Source organism: Moschus berezovskii, chromosome 12, assembly GCF_049115385.1.
Source record: "Moschus berezovskii isolate FMDL1 chromosome 12, NW_MosBer_1.0, whole genome shotgun sequence".
Lineage (NCBI taxonomy): Eukaryota > Metazoa > Chordata > Mammalia > Artiodactyla > Moschidae > Moschus > Moschus berezovskii.
The window spans coordinates 50,830,280-50,851,782 of NC_142471.1; the positions used below are offsets into that span (position 1 = coordinate 50,830,280).

At 35.1% G+C, this 21,503-nt stretch overlaps 1 protein-coding gene across 16 annotated transcripts in view; it reads left to right on the plus strand.

Moving 5' to 3' along the window:
* PCDH15 (protocadherin related 15) overlaps nucleotides 1–21,503 on the plus strand; it is an 870,688-nt gene that overhangs the window by 304,481 nt on the left and 544,704 nt on the right. For all 16 annotated transcript variants that reach the window (XM_088842500.1, XM_088842496.1, XM_088842498.1 and 13 more), the window contains one exon: nucleotides 14,052–14,212. In XM_088842500.1, coding sequence (XP_088698626.1) covers nucleotides 14,052–14,212 — 161 coding nt within the window. The remainder of the gene's footprint in view (nucleotides 1–14,051; nucleotides 14,213–21,503) is intronic.

The following is a 21,503-nucleotide window of genomic DNA, read 5'->3' on the forward strand; positions in this document are numbered from 1 at the left end:
GTGATGGACAAGGAAGCCTGGTGTGCTGCAATCCTTGGGTTCACAAAAAGTCGGACATGACTGAATGACTTAACTGGACTGATTCTCAAGAATATCTGTGTGTGACAGTCACAAAATATTTAAAAGCAATATTTTTCCTGCTATTTTTGTGTATCTACTAAGAATTATGCATTTCATATAATGTAATATATATTATAATATCATATATTGGAATAATAATATAAAGATTAATGTAATTTACTGGAGTAATTCTATGTATTAACACCAGACTTTAGTTTCTACACAGACTAAAATTAAGGCAAAATTATTATATAATTTAAAAATTATTTTCTTTATAATCTGTTCATTTGTTTTCCTTTTTTGCTGCAACTGTTTTCTATTGCTGACTTGTACTGATAGTATATATAGGCTCTAGACTTGCTTACCCATATTTTTACTTTATTTTTTAAAATCCTTTTTTCTTTCTTCCACCTACTTCTTTCCATCCTTCTTGTCTTCCTTTTTCTTTCCTTTTCTCCCATTCTAGAACATGTATTAAGCCATACTGTACAAGTGTAATACTAGAGAAATGCAACATGTTTTAGAATAATTCTTCCTATCAAAGTTGTGCAACCTAGAAACTGAAATCTCATGCATATTGATAGGTGTATTTTTGTTTATATTAATAATAAAAGCATTAAGAATTGCTTTTATGGGTTACTTGTGTCTCCAAAGCGAGAGAGCTCTTTATAATGAAAATATGATGCTAAGCTTGATGGAGAAAGGAACATGTGTGGATCACAAAAGATGGCTATTGTTCTAACATCTTGAAATAAGAAAATGCAGGTTATGTTTTAAAACAAAAGGAAGAACCTAAGGTTTTGTTTATAAAGTTTGTAGAATTTACGTGAAAGAAATAAAACTTGAAAAATAGATTGACGGTGCATGTTCTGAGTGATAGCTTCTCCTATATCCCTGTCTCCTAAAATTCACCTCCAAATCTGATATTATTTTTCTGTGCTCCATTTTTTTCAGTTCTTACTGTTTCACTACTTTTCATTCAGTTTTCTGAGTCTCTCATTCTGCAAATAATGTGTTAAATGCTAAGAACTTGACAATATGTCCTAGTGATATTATCTGTATTTTACTAGAAATATTCCTGAGAAAGAAAATTTAATCACTTAACACAGTTGTTCAAAAGATAGGCATTTCAATTTTTTAGTGTACCAATTAAGGTGATTGCTCTATTACCCCATTCAACAGTTGTATAAGTTGCCTACTTTTACCTAGTACTTACTTATTTGTTCTGACTTTGTTGTTCTAGTGTAATTAGAGCAGAGAGTTGTCTCCCAATTTGCATGCAGTGAGGTTGATATTATATAGATTTTAAATATACAGAATATATCAGGCTTTCAGTGTGCCTGAATCTAAATTCAAAAGGAAATGAGCCAAACATCTTAAATTATTAATGAAATTACTCTCAGAACTTAAAACTTATGTTAAGAATTTCAATCACATATTGTTGATAAAAACTTATGCTTGTCTTAGCTGTACTTAGCTGTACTCTGGCTAGATCAGAATCTTTTTCATTTTGCAAAAGCACAATATTTTGATAGATATCTCATTATATTTTATAAGGACACTGGGACAATCGAGGAATATGCTGTCATTATTTATGTATTTTTAAAAAGTCAGTTTGAAGAACATGTGAGATTATGGAACTACAGGAGATTGATATTTTTATAAAGTTGTTAAGTTCATACAGGATAAAGAAATCTTAATTTCCACCTTCTGATATTTCCTCCTTCACCCAGTAAGATACCATTTCGGCCTAGTCAAAACTTTTAAGATAACAGCAAAATTAGCAACATACCCTGAGTCTTCACTGTTATGTTGAGGAAGTGGGAATTCCATTCATGTCTTTTCATGCTTACTCACATTGCCATCCATGTTGGCATTCACAGCATTTTCTTTTTAATGAAAAGAAGTTTAGCTTTCTTCATTTGTCAGCATTCTCTCTCACTCTCTCTCTTTCCATATGCATTTGTATGTTTGTATATATATCAGCTATGACACATGTATCCTCATAATCTGCTGCTGCTGCTAAGTCACTTCAGTCGTGTCCGACTCTGTGTGACCCCACAGATGGAAGCCCACCAGGCTCCCCCATCCCTGGGATTCTCCAGGCAAGAACACTGCAGTGGGTTGCCATTTCCTTCTCCAATGTGTGAAAGTGAAAAGTGAAAGTGAAGTCGCTCAGTCGTGTCCGACCCTTAGCGACTCCATGGACTGCAACCTACCAGGCTCCTCCATCCATGGGATTTTCCAGGCAAGAATACTGGAGTGGCTTGCCATTGCCTTCTCCACCTCATAATCTGGTATACTTAAAACATTTCATGTTCAGGTATAGATTTAAGGCTTATATAGAGGGAATTTTATACTGTTATTCTTAGTTTTTCATTACTGGATGAGTTACTTAGCTCGAAGTTAAAAGAGAAGGGGTTTAAAAATGGAATGGAAGCCACCGAGTTCAGAGTCCTAGTGAAGGACTTTGAAACTAATGATAGCAGTGATGTTCATCCATACTTCAGATGTTAAGCAGAGATAGGAGATGAGGAAAATGTGTGAAATTTAAAAGCAGCAGAGGACTGATTATCACTGAATATGTGCAAAGCAAATGAGAGAGACTCACTTACCATGTAGAATTATTTCCTAACATTTGTTAATGGGCTTCTAATTCTTTGCTCTATTGGAATTATTGTTCGAGCAAACGATGCTTAACCTAAGGGTGAGATGGCTGGATGGCATTACCAACTCAATGGACATGAGTTTGGGTAAACTCAAGGAGTTGGTGATGGACAGGGAGGCCTGGAAGTGCTGCAATTCATGGGGTCGCAAAGAGGCGGACACGGCTGAGTGACTGAACTGAACTGTACTGTACTGAAGAAACATAGATTATGTATAATGTGAATAGTGTTTAGTAGCATCTTTTACTTGCTTGATTCCTGTGTGTTCCTCCTGTTAATAAAGCTAACAAATGCCAGTGTGACTCAGTATGTACTATTTTCATTCATTTTACTGATATTTGCCTCACCTAACTAGTAGTGGGCTTATGTGTGTATCTGTGTGTTTGTGTGTGTGTGTGCACGCTCAGCTGTGTCCAACCCTTTGTGACCACTCCCTTCATATAGCTTTATCTGAATACATTTTCAAATAAAATTATTTAAATAATCATAGAGACAGACTCTAGCTTAGTGTACAACAAAAGTGTTTTAAAAATTATTTCATAAATCTTAAAATATTTCCTCAAGAGTATATAAGCACATTACATTTACATTTAAAGCCACTCAGTCATATCCAACTCTTTGGGACCCCATTAACTATATATATAGTCCATGGAATTCTCCAGGACAGAATACTGGAGAGGGTAGCCTTTCCTTTCTCCAGGGATCTTCACAATCCAGGAATTGTGGTAGCCTATCCCTTCTCCGGGGCATCTTCCCAACCCAGGAATTGAACTGGGGCCTCCTGCATTGCAAGGGGATTCTTTACTAACTGAGCTATCAGGGAAGCCCAATATAAGCACACATATGCTTAATTTACAGTAAGTCTGGTGGAAAGATACAGAAGTATCCTTGAAATAACCTAGCACTGAAAAGGAATAATTCAAACTATAGTCTCAAACACCCTTAGGCCTTTCTTTCTCATCAGCACTCCTTAGTACTCATCACACCCTCTTGTGCATATCAGTTTTTGCTTCCTTTCCTTAAAATATAAGTCTGTTTGTTTGTTTTTTGAAAGGAGGAAACCTGAGGTTTATATTTAAGCTGCAACCACATTAAAAGGAACAGATAGTTCTTTCTAGGACTAAAATTCACAAGTCTAGGACAGTTCAGTTCAGTCACTCAGTCATGTCCTAGTCTTTGCAACCCCATGGACTGCAACACACCAGGCTTCCCTGTTGATCACCAACTCCCAGAGCTTACTCAAACTCACGTCCATTGAGTCAGTGATGCCATCCAACCGTCTCATCCTCTGTTGTCTCCTCTCCTCCCAACTTCAATCTTTCCCAGCATCAGGGTCTTTTCAAATGAGTCAGTTCTTCGCATCAGGTGACCAAAGTATTGGAGTTTCAGCTTCAATCTCAATCCTTCCAATGAATATTCAGAACTGATTACCTTTAGGATGGAAAGTCTAGGACAGATGTCTCTGATTGCTAACTCTCGGAGATACCCAGATGAGCCCATGAATATTGGACTAGACCATGTAAAACAGCTGCTCTTTTACAACTATAAAGACATGGAGGAGAAATATTAATCTTTGTTTAACTTTTTTTTTGTCTCACCCAGTCCCATTTAAACTCTTGACTCATGACTCTCATATTTAAATCTTCAGTCCAGATCTCTTTTTCCTCCTTTCTGGACCAAAAACATACATCCTAACTGCCTCTTCCACATTTCTACTCACATGTCTAATAAGCAAATGAAACAGATCTGATCAAAATGAGTTCTGGGTCTTACCGCACACTTCTGTGCCTGTTCCTCATGGTGTCTTTCTCACATAAGATAAAGGAAACTCCATCTTTACAATTTTTCCAGGACAAATTTTAATTAGTCATTGTTGACTCACTGTCTCTTATACTCAATATCCAGTTTATGAGGAAACACTATTATATGTAGAATATACCCACATTGGACCTTTGTGCTTTACTACCTTTGTTGTTATCAACTTGTTCTATGTCACCATTATGTCTTGAACAGAATACTCCAGTAAAATTACAAATAATCTCCCTGTTTCAGACCTTCCTCTGCCTCAGTCCCTATTCAACACAATGGCTAAAGTACCCTTCTAAAATATGTCAGCTTAAAACTTTCTCGTGGCTCCCAATCTCCCTGAAAATAAAAGACTTATATTATCCTAAAATTCCTGCTTTGACTTTTTAGTCACTAGCCTACAAACTATTTCTGCAATAGACACCAAGCACATTCCAAACTTAGTACCTTTACCTTGTGTCCTTCCACAAATTTCAAAATGTCTATAAGCTTAAAATAAATGTATTACTTTTGAGAACTACAATTCCTAATGGATTACACAGGAGTTAATCTGGGTGGGGGGAGAAATATGTGCTGGAGGGAGTGGGAAAATATAAATTATATGACTGTATATGGTATGTTAGATAGTTAAATAGAGTGGTTGAAGATGCCTTCATTGAAAAAGTGATATTAGAGTACAGAGCAGAAAGTGATAAAAGAGCAGGTCTTGTGTCTTTCTGGGACTGGAGATTTAAATTTGGGAGTCATAAGTAAAGAGTTTGGATTGTACTGGATGAGACCATCAAAAAAAAAAAAAGGTTATACAAAGATTAAAGTCCTAGAAACAAGCATTAATGAATAGAGTAGACCTACTCTAAGAATTAGTACTTAGTATAGCAAGATGCATTTTGTATCTCTCCAAGAGTCTCTGTTAGAAATATCCTTCCACTGTGAGCTCCATGTGCACCAGAAAGAGTTACTACATTTTATTATCTCTTTCCTTCACCCAATAATTTTATTCTTAGGTTTCAGATGGAAGAGAAGTTCTTGCTTTTGCATATCAGAGGGTATGCATGTATATGTGTGTGTGTATAAAACAAAGAGAGCCAAACATGGAGGAAAGACAATATATCTCTGAGGTTTGAGGTAAATGATTATGTACATACTCATTTATATGCACAGATAGCTTTGTCTGATTGGAATGTAGAACTTAGCAATAGGATAAATTTAATATTGAGTAATATTTTTCAAAAATATGTAAGGTGAGGTGTAGCAAAAGGATTATGAGCTACTCTTTTGAGAATTTTTCTGTGAAGCATGTATTTTTCATTTACTGACACAACCATGTCATATAATGGACATTCTGTCTTGAATGTGCTTTTATTAGATAAATGTCATTTTTCATCAGCTTTGAGAGCAGAGGACCTTTATGGGGTCACTCAATAAAGTGTGGGGATTGGTTTAAACCTGAAAGAAAAGATTTCTTAAGGTGGAGAGAACAGCAACTTCCCTTTTAGAGTCTATAGTCTTTCCAATGGCGGAGACATATATGTGGTCTAGTTCATTTTTTTAATCTGCTTTTTTATAATCATATTTAAGGTATATACATATATACAATATGACCTGTTTCTTTATTTCAACTGTACATTTTGAGTGTTTGAAAATAGGATCTTGCTGTATTTTGAGAGTAGTAACCTTCATTATTTTCATATGCCTGTGAATTGGATATGGTATAATTCGCTAAGAGTTTATATTTTATCAGTTAGCTCAGCAGATAGAGTAAACACATATTGATAAACACTTTGACATCAGTAATATGGACTCCCTTGTGTGCTATCTTCTTCACTCTTATTTATCCCCGGAAGAAGTGGCCTTTGATTTATGATAAATTCTCAGTGATAGTGTGAAAAAATTATTGCCCCTCCTTTTATTTTCTGTTTTGTGGATGCACAGTATTCTCTTATTTTTCTGTTGGCTTTTGTGTATGTTATGTGCTTCTTCTATGTTTTTAAAAAGTGATATTAAATTATAAAATACATGGCTAGTGTTTCAAATTTAATGAAATAAGATGAATAATAACTTTACATACTTCAATCTATACAAATGCCCATCCGAGTAAGAGTGAGATGAAAAGTATTATTTGTTGAGTAACTATGTGCCTTTACTTACATCCATTACTTTATTTTTCATAGCAATGCATATTGCTGATTACAAGAATCTGAGGGAACTTCCCTAAGATCATAGATGTAGTTAAGTTGTGAGCCCAAGATTTTGAACTTAGATCTTTTGCCTTTAGGGCTGTGTTAGCTGTATTGAAACAGAGTTTTACAGCAGCATGCATCTATCATTTCACAGTTTCTTTAGGCCTGGAGTCCAGGCATAGCATAGTTCAGTCCTCTATTCATAGCCTCACAAGACTATAATCAAGCTGTGCCAAGGCTGTAGTCTCAAGACTTGATTAGCTAGGGCAGTGTTTGCTTCCAAGGTAACTCAGACTTGACAAAATTGCCTTCCTGTGGTTATAGGACTGAAGTCTTCTGTGTCTGACTGCCTGTCAGCTGACTTCCCACAGACTGTCATAGCTCCTTACCATGTGGGCTTCCCAACATGGTTAACTATTTTATCAAGGCCAGCAAGGGAAAGAGAGAAAGGCTCAACAAGATAGTCACTAGAATCTCATGTAACATAGCCACATATTATACGTGTAAATATGACTTCCCATAACTTTTACCATATTCTTTCAGTTAGAAGCAAGTCACAGGTCCCACCCACACTTAGGAGAAGGGAGTCACATAAATCCTATGTTAATGAGGGTGGGCTCTGTCTGCTCACTGCTGAAAAGCCGAGAAAAAAGAGGCCAGGTTGATGGAAAGGAGGAAAGTTTGCTTTACTTTAGATGTTGGAGGTGGGGGGGGTGTGGTGAAGGGGAGAGTGGATGCCTGTCCAAAGGCCGACTCCCTCCACTGACAATAAGTGGACAAAGGTTTCTATAGATGAAGGGAAGGAGCTACAAGCAGAAACAGCACAGTCAACTCTGACAGTTATCTTGAAAACTGGTCTTCAGTGGTCTGGCCAGCATCATCTTGATTGTTGTAGGTACAGTTTCAGGGTCATTTGGTTTCCATTTCTTGATGCCAGTTCTTGAAATTGTGGTAGCTTATGTCATGGCTACAGTCTGGTCATCATGTAGTTAACTTCTTCCACCTGGTGGGGGTCTCAGTATCTATAAGACAGCTCACAGCATATGGCTCAGAATATTATCTATAGCCTGTGAGAAGGAGTAAGAGGTCCTTAACTATGCTTAATAAATACATTATTAATATTTGGTCTCCTTTGACTGTTTTCCTTTGTTTCTGTGTGCTCTTATTTCTCTGATTAAGCTTATTCTTTGGCTAAAGTTTTTCCACAGACAAAAGGCAGGCAGAGGACATGAGGGGAAGGACCATAGGGTCCTTCTCCATTTCATCAAGAGGCAAGTATCATGGGGGCATCTTAAGAGTCTGTCTACTATGGAGCCATTTTAGCTTCTCTAAGCTCAGAATCCAGCTTGTTTGTTCAGAATGCTCCCTCTGCAACAGTGAAAGGAGAGGTACAATAGTAGTCCCTGTCCCAAGGGATGCTAGGGTAGCATGTTCATTTCTTAAACTGGTACTCCAAGTCTGACCTGAAGTTTTATTGAACTATCCTTAACGTCAACTATCTATTCTCTTTTATGAGTTCTTAGCTATAAGGTCAGAGACTATACCTATATCTAGGAAAGTAAAACTGTTAGTCGCTCAGTCATATCCAACTCTTTGCAACTTCATGGACTGAAGCCCGCCAGGCTCCTCTATCCTTACAGATATAATTTGGGGAAAATTAGTTCTAAGGTCAGGTAGTTTATAATTATATTGTACAATTCTCCATATACTTTATGCTATTTATAGTATAATTTATACTATTCTTTTTAGAGTTGTTTCCACTTTTCCCCTTTAAATGTCGTCAACAAATTATAGGGCACAAAATTCCAAATAATGAGATTATAATGCAACTGGATTTTTGTCTGTGTTTCCTATGAACTCAAAACAAAGCTAACAAAGTTTTTATACTTTCATATTTAAATTAAAACGTTTGTGTATTTCCAAAATGATAGCAAGATACAAGGAGAGGATATCTAAACTATGAATTAGTAACCTGGAATTTGCTCTTAGATATACTTCGATACTTTCGTCACCTGATGTGAAGAGCCAAATCATTGGAAAAGACCCTGATGCACGGAAATATTGAGGGTAGGAGGAGAAGGGGGTGATAGAGGACGAGATGGTTGGATGGCATCACTGACTCAGTGGACATGAATTTGAGTACACTTCGGGAGATAGTGAAGGACAGGGAAGCCTGGTGTGCTGTAGTCCATGGGGTCTCAAAGAGTCGGACACAACTTAGTGACTGAACAACAGCAACAATGGATTTATTATCTACAGCACCTTGGTCAGGTTATTTTAGTGCTTGGGGAAATTTGGAGATACCAGGTGATTTGCTTCATTTTTCATGTATATGTGTGTGTGTGTGTACATATGCATCATATGTATCATAAATATATACATTTATATAAGAGATGGTAGGTTTTCTTCAAGTTCTAAAATTCTATGATTCTATTTTTAGTTAAATAAATAAGCATATATTCTACATCAAAGTGCATTACATGTACACATTTGTTTACTACTTTATTTACAACAGAATAGAAATACTAGCAATTGTCTAAATGTCAAGATATTTATATCAATTTCTAAGAGAAAAATAAAGAATAGGAGGGAAACAATCCCTTTATTCTTAAAGTGTTATAGTTGTATGCCTATGTCATACTTGATATATCACCTATCATGTATCATGAAATAAAATATAAGTAAAGAAAAGGTATTATTACTTAAGTAATATGAGTGAAGTACACTTGAACAAAGCTGTCCACTTTGTAATGGTTTGTTCTTTTGAAGTAAATAAAATAATTTTTAAAAACCAACATAATTTTGCAGAGCAGTATATGTTTTTTTTCTGTTTTAATCACTGTGGATTTAATTGATATCATTTTCCATATTTAGCAAACATTGTGTGTAATTAATATATTCCTAACATCTAAAGGAGATCAATCCTGGGTGTTCATTGGAAGGACTGATGCTAAAGCTGAAACTGCAATACTTTGGACACCTCATGTGACGAGTTGACTCACTGGAAAAGACTCTGATGCTGGGAAAGGTTGGAGGCGGAAGGAGAAGGGGATGACAAAGAATGAGATGGCTGGATGGCATCACCGACTCGATGGACATGAGTTTGAGTGAACTCCGGGAGTTGGTGATGGACAGGGAGGCCTGACGTGGTGTGATTCATGGGGTCGCGGAGAGTCGGACACGACTGAGCGACTGAACTGAACTGAACATTGAAACACAGTCCAATCAATGTTGATGGTTTCTTTATGAAGTTACTGGGTACACATATATTTCCTTCCTTTTACCCATTAGTTATCTAGATATGACACGAACATATGCTTAACTAAAATGTGTTTACACATTATAAATGTGTTTACAGTTTATATAATGTAAATTAAGAAGTATGAAAAATCAAAGTAGGAGAATAGTCTAGAAAAGTCCAGGAAATTTTTGGCAAAGATGAGGATTTGAGCATGAGAAGAGTTTTATTTAGCTGGGTAATCTTGGAATCTAGATTTTACTCAGTAAACAGCTACACAGTGGCCATGCTTACTGTTTAATCTCACTGAAAAACTATGTATTAGCTACAATTTCAGATTTTTAAAAAATTGTTTTAATTAAATAATGCACATTTGGGAACTTTGTTTATGGTTACATTTACAAGGGGTAAATGCAAGAAAAAGCATCCAATGCTCCTGATTGTATGTTGCAGCTGAACATCTTTCCAGTTGACTTTAACTGGAGAAAGATTGTTGTGAGAGATTTTATAAAGTTCATATTATTATACACCTTTGAATAATTAATTGCTTTATGGCAAGTACTGTATTCTGTGCACAGAGTGATTTTCTTATTTTAATGCTTGGAATGAGCCCAAATAGTCAATTACTTTCTCTCCCTGTAGAACTTACTCTTTCAGCATCTTTGAATTAGGTTAATTAGAAAGGTAACAATTCCCTCTCGCCACTGCCACCTCCACAGCATTTTTATAGACTAACCCACTTGTGTTATAACTGTCTAGTTAAAGAAGCAAATACAATTTTCAGGAAAATATTAAATATCCAATTATGACTTTAGTTCCTATAATATATAATGTATATATGTATATGTGTGTGTTTAGTCCCTAATAGAACCAAACATATGCTGAGGATGAGTAAAAGGTATTCAATCTAAAGATCACTATGAGTATGATTTTGTTGAATAAGATCCTAAAAGATCAGTCCTGGGTATTCATTGGAAGGACTGATGCTAAAGCTGAAGCTCCAATACTTTGGCCACCTCATGTGAAGAGTTGTCTCACTGGAAAAGACTCGATGCTGGGAGGGATTGGGGGCGGGAGGAGACGGGGATGATAGAGAGTGAGATGGCTGGATGGCATCACCGACTCGATGGACATGAGTTTGAGTGAACTCCGGGAGTTGGTGATGGACAGGGAGGCCTGGCGTGCTGTGATTCATGGGATCTCAAAGAGTCGGACACGACTGAGCGAATGAACTGAACTGAACTGAACTGAAGAGGATCTTAATACAAAAGCTGAAAATCTACTGCAGCATCTTTATTTAATGCAACTAGAGTTTACATTAGTGGCTATAATTGATACTATGCTAACATGGAAGAAGCTATGGGTACAGATGAAGATTCTGTGAAATTATTTTTCCAACTTTAAAACAATAGATTAATGAAGAAAGCTTACTTGCTGGATCAGAGTTTTCAATTTTGTTGAAAAAAGTCTGTAGTTGGAAGCATTTTGTTGTTGTTTAGTCACTAAATCGTATCTTACTCTTTTGCGATCCCATGGACTGCAACTTACCAGGGTTTTCTGTCCACAGGATTTCCCAGGCAAGAATACAGGAGTGAGTTGCTAATTCCTTCTCCAGGGGATCTTCCTGACCCAGGGATCAAACCCCTGTCTTCTGCACTGGCAGGCAGATTCTCTATCACCAAGCCACCAAGAAGTCCGTTTAGAAGCAAATGACTTTCAATAATTACTTCTTGAAAAAAGAAACATAAACCCCAATATTTAAGGCTGAAAGATTGACTATGATGTTTGGAGAAAATATCATTAAATATTTAACCATGTCAGTATTTTTATTGGGGTTGTTTTAGCATTTGTTAGTACTTTCAGTATAAGAACACAATTTCTTTTTCAAAGTACATGCATGTGGTATCATAATAAAAAATTACCTCTTCTATTTTACCCATTTTGGTTTTGTAGAGGAGGGAAACTGAAGGAGAGTGGAGTTAAGTAATCTATCCACTTTCACATGGCTATTAAATGGTGAAGCCAAGATTGGATTCTATCTCTGTCAGTTCCAAGGTCTGCTTTCTTCACCTCTATGATCTGAGTGTCAAACTAAGTTAATTCCTTTTTTATGATTTTAACCATGCTTTATTATGCCCTCTCTTTGTGTCCCTCATAGTATATATGTATACTAGAGAAAGAACTGCTAATGTTCTACTATGCATTATTGAATCAAGGCATAAATGTTAATTGTTAATTAATGTACTTATTATACATTTATTTTTCTAGTCAGAAAATAGAATCTTATTTAATTTGTTAATTACATATTGAAAACATAGACTGAATAATTTTTCAAAGGTTAGCTGTGAAGCATTTGTAAAAGAGTATATACTCAGGCACAGAACATATTTGTAGACAAGAAAACGCCACCATTGTCTGATCTGTGCTTTTGACTATCTTTAGTTTATATATTTGCCAGTTCAGTTTAAAGAAAAGAAGGATCAGTTTCACTTATATATTTAAATGTATGTGCACTAATATGTGCAAAAGTAAAAGTAAATAATATGCCATTTAGAAAAGTATGTGTGTGTGTATTTAAATATTCAGTTAAATTCAGTTCAGTTCAGACACTTAGTGGTGTCCGACTCTGCAACCCCATGGACTTCAGCACACCAGGCTTCCCTGTCCATCACCAACTCCCAGAGCCTACTCAAACTCACGTCCGTTGCATTGGTGATGCCATCCAACCATCTCATCCTCTGTTGTCCCCTTCTCCTCCCACCTTCAATCTTTCCCAGGATCAAGGTCTTTTCCAATGAGTCAGCTCTTCTCATCAGGTGACCAAAGTATTGAAGTATTTAAATATTACTTAGATATATCATTGTAAAAGAATAATGGTACCTTTCAGCATTCGTAGTGAAATAAAGCTCATTGGTAATAACATGATAAACATTATAATTATTATTATTACTATTATTAACATTCTAAGAAAAATCTTCAAGAGACTCTCCCTTTTGTTTATAATTATGCAATGATATAACATTTAGGCCAATTTTGTGCCTTAAGGAAATGCACCAAATGCATCTTGTATTATTATTCTTCAAGCTAGATTCAAATTTATAGATTATGGATTCTTGTATACTATCCTAAAGCAGTGAATTCTCTAGATAAAGTCCATTTATTCAAATGTCCTTAGGTGGGTACATTTTTATTTGCATAGTCACAACTCTTCTTTATGCCGTAAGTTTAATAAAATGGATCAGCTGAAAATGATTGCTATAAGTTATAGTGCATTATTCTTTGTCGAAGGGATCATTGCAGTATGAGGGAAAAAGGGGGTTTTGAATTGCATCAGTACTGTTTGTGTTCAACTTATAAAATAATGGACTCTTTAACAAGAGTAGGAAAGACTAGAAATCTACTCTCTTATTCACCAAATGTCTAAAATTCAGCCCACTGAAAGAATAATAAGAAAGCAAGCATTGAAATGTGACATTAAAATAGTATGTTGTTCTAGTTGAGTACTCCAGACATGCCTTAAAGAACAGCTTCTCTCGTGGATCTGCACATTAGTTTTGTCTTTCACATTAAGATTTATGTTTCATGGATTGCTATAAGATAAAAGAGAAAAGCAGTAGTTCTCACCATGGGAGTCTCTGCTACTTCTTTATCTTTTCCTTTTTATTCCTTTCTCTTACTTTCAGGATATCTTTTTTCATATCAGAAGTCTTACTGAGTGAACTGAAGTACCAGTCTGTTATTACAGGCTTTTTCTTTTGTTCAGGATAAAATTCAGTGATAACTCCTGTAAGAAGAGATGGACAGGGAGGGGAACACATTGTTGCTCTTAAAGGAAACAAGAAATAGATGGTGAAATTCACCAAGTGTTTGAATCTCCACCTTGCACCTCATCTTCTCAAAATTTCATTTACAAATAGCATTACAAAGATTTTTTTTTTGCCTTTTTGAAACAGGGCATTTTCTATATCATGACAGATAAAAACTTGAATATCTTCTGCTTTGAAACAGATTTGCAAGTCAGCCAGGGTGTGAGTTTATGAACCTCGTTGAAGAATGCATACATGTAGAATGTATTTTCAAATAACTTTCTTTGGTTTGCAGGTACAATTCTGGTGGATAACATGCTGATCAAAGGGACTGCTGGAGGACCAGACCCAACTATAGAACTCTCTTTAAAGGACAATGTGGATTACTGGGTATTGATGGATCCTGTCAAACAAATGCTTTTCCTGAACAGCACAGGCAGAGTTTTGGATAGAGACGTTAGTACATCTTTTTTTTTCTCTTTGCCCCTCTATTACAACTATATTATAATTTAAATATTTGCATGTGTTTGTTAATATATCAAATTTTCATTGTATAATTTGAGTTTATTTTCAGTGTTCATCAACAAAAACATTTTTTTAAAAAAACTCCTTAAAAGAAAAATAAGAAAGGAAGAAGGACCATCTGTGTCTGAGAAAACCATTGTTTGTCTCTTCTGAAATCCTGGAAGCTTATCAAATATCTGAATAAGGAGAGAACATAGTGCTCAGAATAAATGGATGGTAACCTTGGAAAAGTAGGATAAGCACAGCCTAATTCATGGCAAAGTTTGAGAGTAAAACTAGTTGTTGCCTTGAGGACAGAATGTTTATTTGAATTGCTAACAAGAGGCTGCTCTTACAAGCAGTAAGTGTTGGTTGAGAGATGAGTGGCAATGTGCTTACAAAGCTGACAAAAATTCAAAGCTGAGCAGAAGTTTCCTGGCAATGTCCCAGCCCAGTCATTCTCAGGCATGACCTAAGTATTTAGATATTAAAAACACCTACATAACCAAAGTTAAATGTCTTCTTTCTGAAAAAGTTGAAAAACTTGAGTAGACTTAAGTAGCTCTCTGCTGCTGCTGCTGCTAAGTCACTTCAGTCGTGTCCGACTCTGTGTGACCCCATAGACGGAAGCCCACCAAAGTAGCTCTCTAATGCAACTTCATTTTCACTCATTTGCATTCTAGTTGAGTGCAGAGAAAAGCATGGGTGAATATGTGCATACAGGGGTGTCATAAGCAGTAATTGTACAGGACCTTGTGAAAACTCAAGAAGTATATCACATTACCTACTCCCAAATTTCTATTTTATAAAATTCAAATGTCAGATACTCAACCTAGTGAACCTGAATCATCTCCCTACAGTGTTTGGGATTTATGATCCACTTCAAATATGGTGTGGAGTATATGACTCCCTAATCTATTTCACATCTAAGTTCAAACTTTTTAGAACTTTGTGGTGAGGTGGGCAGTAATAGAGCTCTCTCACCAGAACGGGCTGCCCTTGTACAGTGGGGGAGGCCCATAATTCAGTGACTGAACAGTTGGGGCAGATGTGAATGGAGGTGACAAGGGGAGAATAGGAATGGATTTGTTGTGTTCAACCTAGAGGGGAAAAGTCATCTCTGATGCTGTTCTCATTTCTACCATTTCCCACACTCATTGTATCCTTTAATCGTAGCAACATTCTTTGCAACCCACAAATCAGAGTTTTGCCTGGGTTGCTAAGACTGTGTAAAATGGAATAAAGACAGCTATTATCTTAGAATTTATCTTGCCTTGTCTTATAGTCAGTCTTTCTTTTGTGAAAACAATTTGAATAATGGCACAAATTGGCAAGCTGCAAGAGTCTCCTCAAGCTATGTTAGTCACAAACACCATTCTTTTTTATAATATATCTTGTTTCAGGTGTATAGCATTATAGTTCAGCATCTGTTTACACCACAGGGTGGTCACCACCACAAATCTAGTTGTCATCCATCACCATACAATTGACTCCCTCTACTTAGTTTGCCCATTCCCACAATGCATCTTTTACAGCTTTTAATTAGGAACACTCATATCCAAGTCATATGAATTTTATAATGGAGCATGTTTGTAGAATTATAGAATACATTTGTCTAATTTAAGCCACTGTCATTTTGTATTTTGTTGCCTTCTTTAAAATCAGCTATGATTATAATAATTGGCTTGTTTACTGGTAAATTACTTTCTTTTTGGAATCACTTTGCTTGTTGTTTGTAGACCTTTTAGTGATGCCCTTTCTGACCAGTGTGAGGTGGTACTTCATTGTAGTTTTGATTTGCCTTTCTCTAATAGTTAGTGATGATAAGCATCTTTTATGCATCTATTGGTCATCTGGATGTCTTTTTGGAGAAATGTCTCCAAAAAGGTCATCTATCCATTTTCTGGTTGAGCTGCTTGTATTTTGTTGTTGACTTGTATGAACTGTTTGCATATTTTGGAAATTAAGTTCTTATTAGTCATGTCATTCACAAATATTTTCTCCCAGTTTTTAGATTTTTTCCTTTTGTTTATGATTTTTCTTGCTGTAAAGAAGCTTGCAAGTTTAACTAGGTCCCATTTATTTGTTTTTGCTTTTATGTCTATTGCCTTAGGAGACTGACCTAAAAAAAGAAAAATTAGTAAGATTTATGTCAGAGAATCTTTTGCCTGTGTTCTATTCTAGGAGCTTTATAGTGTCATGTCTTAAGAATATTTAAGTCTAAGCCATTTTGAGTTTATCTTTGTGTATGGTGTAAGTGTGTATTCTAATTTCATTGATTTATATGTGCCTGTTCAACTTTCCTAACATTACTTGCTGAAGAGACTGCCTTTCCCCATTGTAAATTCTTCCCTTCTTTTCCAAAGATAATTATCCATTCGTGTGTGGGTTTGTTTCTTCTCTCTGTATTCTGTTCCATTGATCCATATGTTTGTTTTTGTGCCAATACCATGCTTTTTTGATTACTATAGCTTTTTAGTATTGTCTGAAGTCTGTGAGGGTTATGACTCCTGCTTTGTTCCTTTTCCTATGAATTGCTTTGGGTCTTTCAGTGGTTTCATATTAATTTTAGGATTATTTATTTTTGTTCTGTGAAAAATGTCTTGGGTAATTTCATAGAGATCGCATTAAATCTATCGATTGCTTTCGGTATTATGGCCATTTTAACTATATTAATCTTCCAATCTAGGAACATGAAACAATCTTAACATCTCTTCTTTTAGACCCAAAGTTGGTAGGTACACAAAGAATTTTGACTTGTATTGCTAGCCAATATGAATTTAACTACTAAGTTTTGTACTTTTATTTCCATAGTATGTTCTGCATTTGCCAACAGCATAACTCCAGTACAAGCCCTCTTAATTCTCATTTGACTTTGGAACCATATCCTAGTAGTTCTCCTTACTATATTTCACAATTCAAATTTTTCCAGTTTTAGTGACTCAAAGCAGAGCTCTGGCCTTTTCAGTAGATGAATTTTCATTGCAAACTAGTTTATTTTGCCCTTGAAATTTCCTAAATTCTATCAATCTATTTCTTTTATTTAGAAACATATATTCTCAAATCCAGGAAAACTAAACTAACAACTGTTCTCTCAGCGTAATCTTCCTGAGTCAGAAAGATCCACTGAAGAAGGGATAGGCTACCCACTCCAGTATTCTTGGTCTTCCCTTGTGGCTCAGCTAGTAAAGAATCTGTCTGCAATCAGGAAGACCTGGGTTGGACCCCGGGGTTGGGAAGATCCCCTGGAGAAGGAAAAGGTTACCCACTCCAGTATTCTAGCCTGGAGAATTCCATGGACTGTACAGTCTATGGGGTCACAAATAGTTGAACATGACTGAAAAACTTTCACTTTTTCACTTTCAACATAATCTAAATTTTTATCATGCCTTCCCTGATATTCTTTTTGAACCTATGCTTTGAAATGACCTTTATCTATTACCATCAGTTGAATGTTATCTACTACCAAGACATGTCTCAAAATGCTACTCTCTACATTAAAGTATTTCCTAATAGTAACACCGATATATAATTTCTTGTTGTAAACTCCAGAGCCTTTGAAACTCTCTCTGTTTTTTTGGCCACACCATGTGGCTCTCAGGATTGTAGTTCCCTAACCAGGGATTGAACCTAGACCACAGCAGTAAAAGCACTGAGTCCTAACCACTGGACTGTCATGGAACTCCTTCAAAATTCTTTTTTGGACTGAACTGAACTGAACTGAACTTATAGTTATCTGTATTTATCTGATATCAGTTTTACAGAACTTGCTTAATGTACAAGGACTATGTCATATTAATCTTAACACATGTTGAAGTTTGCATAAATAAGTACAATTAAATAAACATAATGTCCTTAATAGTTGATTGTGAAAAACCTACAAGTTTCTGTATATTACATATGCCTAATAATATTTTCAAATAGGTACTTTTTATTTTAGGCAACTTCTTTAAATATGCCATTAATTATAAAAGTTTAATTTGTAAAGTACACTTTTAACTCTGGCCAGCCATTTATGTTATGTTTTGCTTCATCATTTAAAAACCATTTCTATAGCATATCACATCTTTTTTCTTTTCACTATCTTTCAGTTTAATTTTTGAAGTAATGATTTTTTTTAATTTTGTAAAAGTAGTATGTATGTAGGAAGAAAAATCATGATAAAAACCTTTCATTATGATGAGGAGTGAATAACTTTTGCCTTTGCTTTATGAAAAATAAAATCTATTCTTATTCAAGTTGGCTAAATACTTATTTTCCATTTAAATTATTAAATAATCCAAATATTATTGTTTCTAGAAAAATCTCTGTTCTGCTTAGACTAAATATATATGCTGCAATCAAGTGTTCACATCAATACATTATTTATAAATGCTTCACTTCGCATTTTGCGACTAATTGATTGTACAATAATTTTTTTTCAAATTAAAAAAATTCTTACATATTTATTGAAAAAATTCTTCCTTTATATTTTACTCTCAACCTTACTTTGCAAAGACCATTTTCATCAACTGTTGGTACATATCATTCTTGAAATTTGTCTGTGTATATCAAAATGTATTCACACATGTATACTAACATATGGATATGCAAGTATACATTTAAAGTAGACCTGGGTTCGATCCCTGGGTTGGGAAGATCCCCTGGAGAAGGGAATGGCTACCCACTCCACTATTCTAGCTTGGAGAATTCCATGAACTATGTAATCCATGGGTTCACAAAGAGTAGGATATGACTGAGTGCCTTGCACTTTCATACCATACTAAACAATTGTCTTTAAATTTGGGAAATAGTTTGCATGTCTAGAGAAATATGATGGTAACCACTCTAAATAATTACCCTCAAACAATTTATATACAGCATTAATTTTTCTGATTTGTTTCATGAATGAAGCAAATTAAGAGTATCAGAGAAGACAGAATTGCCATGACTTATTTTTCCACCAGTTATTAAAAATAAACCAGAATTTTCCTAACATTCCTGAGTTTGTTGGAGTCCCTTGATTCTCAATAATAGGATTGGTGCAGCTGTACTTGGTATTTTTATGACCATTTATATAGCAGAATAGAATCTATTCCAATGTGAGATCACAATGAGTGTTATATATTAGCCACAGGGAATTCTTGCCTTCATCATGATCCATTATGTTTGGAATTTATTGCAAGCCAAGTTCTATCTAGGCTACTAACAGTTGCATAGGGAACTAAAGTTGTTAGTGACAAGACTTCCAGGTGACATGATTATATCTAATTTATGTGCACTTAGCAGGAGTAAGTGGGGGCTCAGCACACTACATTTGATTCTCTACTTGCAAAGATTATGACCTTTCTGATATGGAATGGTTTTATAGGTCTCTTTTGCAATGTTTAGAAGATAAATAACCTTAGAACATAAATTGTCACCTGATTGTCTTTGAGAGGTATGTCAGAGAGGCTAATAGTACAACTATTTATTCTGTTATTTACTTTACAATTGAATTAGACAGGATTTTTCTTAAAAAGTCTATGAAGATAAATACTGTCAAACCAATACTCCACTGTAAAGATGGAGATCATCTAATTCAAATTCTTTCCAGAAAATTTCTCAGATCTAGTCTTTTTATGTTATGTTTTAGCCCCAAGCGTGCTGATTTTCAGTGATGTGGCTTGACTTTTTGGATAGTTCATTCTTTTCTGTCCCACTTTGCATTATTAGAAAATCTCTGCTTACATGTAAAACATATGCTTTATAATACTTTTAATTTATTATTCTTATTTCTGCCCACTGAGACTACAATGAATAAACTAATTGATCTTTTCATAACAACCATTCAGATGTCTGATTAATCTTGTGATTTTTAGTTTAGACATTTTGAGTTTTATCATACATTCTCAGTGTAACTAGACTTCACATCCTATTTGTCCTTAAAATGGTGCTTATTGTAGTCCACCTATTCTAGAACTATTATTAATGCATATTAATTAATTTGCATTATTATCAGCATTGTATTATCTAGTGTTGGCATGTAAACTCTTTTTTTACTCATCCAAATTTTATAATTATATTTTCATATTAATGTTTGTAGTCATTTATTATTATATTTGGACAATTAAGCTTTTTTCTCATACAAATAGGGTGATTTTAATTAACTATTATAAAAATTTAGGGTTTTGAAACTTATTATTGACTCATTAAAATAATTTTTAACCTCGTTTTGTATCATTAAATGTGTTATGTATCCTTCTGGGCTTGTGGTATTCATGGTATTCACAGATTTTGGACTTCCCTGGTGGTCAGAGGATAGGCTCTGCACTTCCAGTGCAGGGTCATGTATTCCATCTCTGGTTGGGAAATTCATATCCCATATGATGTGTGGTACAGCCAAAATTTTTTTTAAAAAGTGAATTAGAGAAGACATTAGATTAGAACTCAAAGCTGCATCGCACTTCATTAGAGACCTTCCTCCATATGATAATGATGCTTCTGGTTACTCTTTCTAGATGCAGTTATTCAACCAGGTACAATACAGTTCAACTGCCTTTCTCTTTATTGGCCATAAAAATATCTTGATATTAAACAATGCTTTTTTCAGGTTAGGTATAGTTTCTACAATGTTCTTCTCATTAGAAATGTGATACTTTTAATGAATCAATTCTAGCTTCTGGTAATTATTGCTATATCTTTCTGTGCATGCATGCTAAGTTGTTTCAGTCAGTCCAGCTCTTTGCGATCCTATGGACTGTAGCCTGCCAGACTTCTCTCTCAATTGTTCTCTTGGCAAAAATACTGGAATGAGTTGCCATGCCTTTTTCCAGGGGATCTTCCTGACCCGGGGATCGAACTCACACCTCTAAGTCTCCTGCATTGGCAGATGGTTCTTTACCACTAGTGCCACCTAGGAAGCCTGCTATATATTTAAATTGGTTTTAATTCAAATATTTAATATTTTGTTTTATAATCTAGGATGATCTGTTTGTATTTTATAGATTCTTTTTTTTCCACATTTTTGGAAATTTAGCTTTTTATAAGTAAAAACTAGTTTGTATTTTATGTGTTACTATGTTCCTAACACAGGATAAGTTCGTATAATACTTATTGATAATTATTATGATAATTCTATTATATCACCATTTATTATTATCTTCATTTTTAGAGATGAACAGACTGAGCACAGAGAGACTTTGCATCTAGATCATATAATTTGCAGGTTATGGGACTACGACTACAAGCAAAGTGGTACAACTTTGTACTTTGATAGTACATG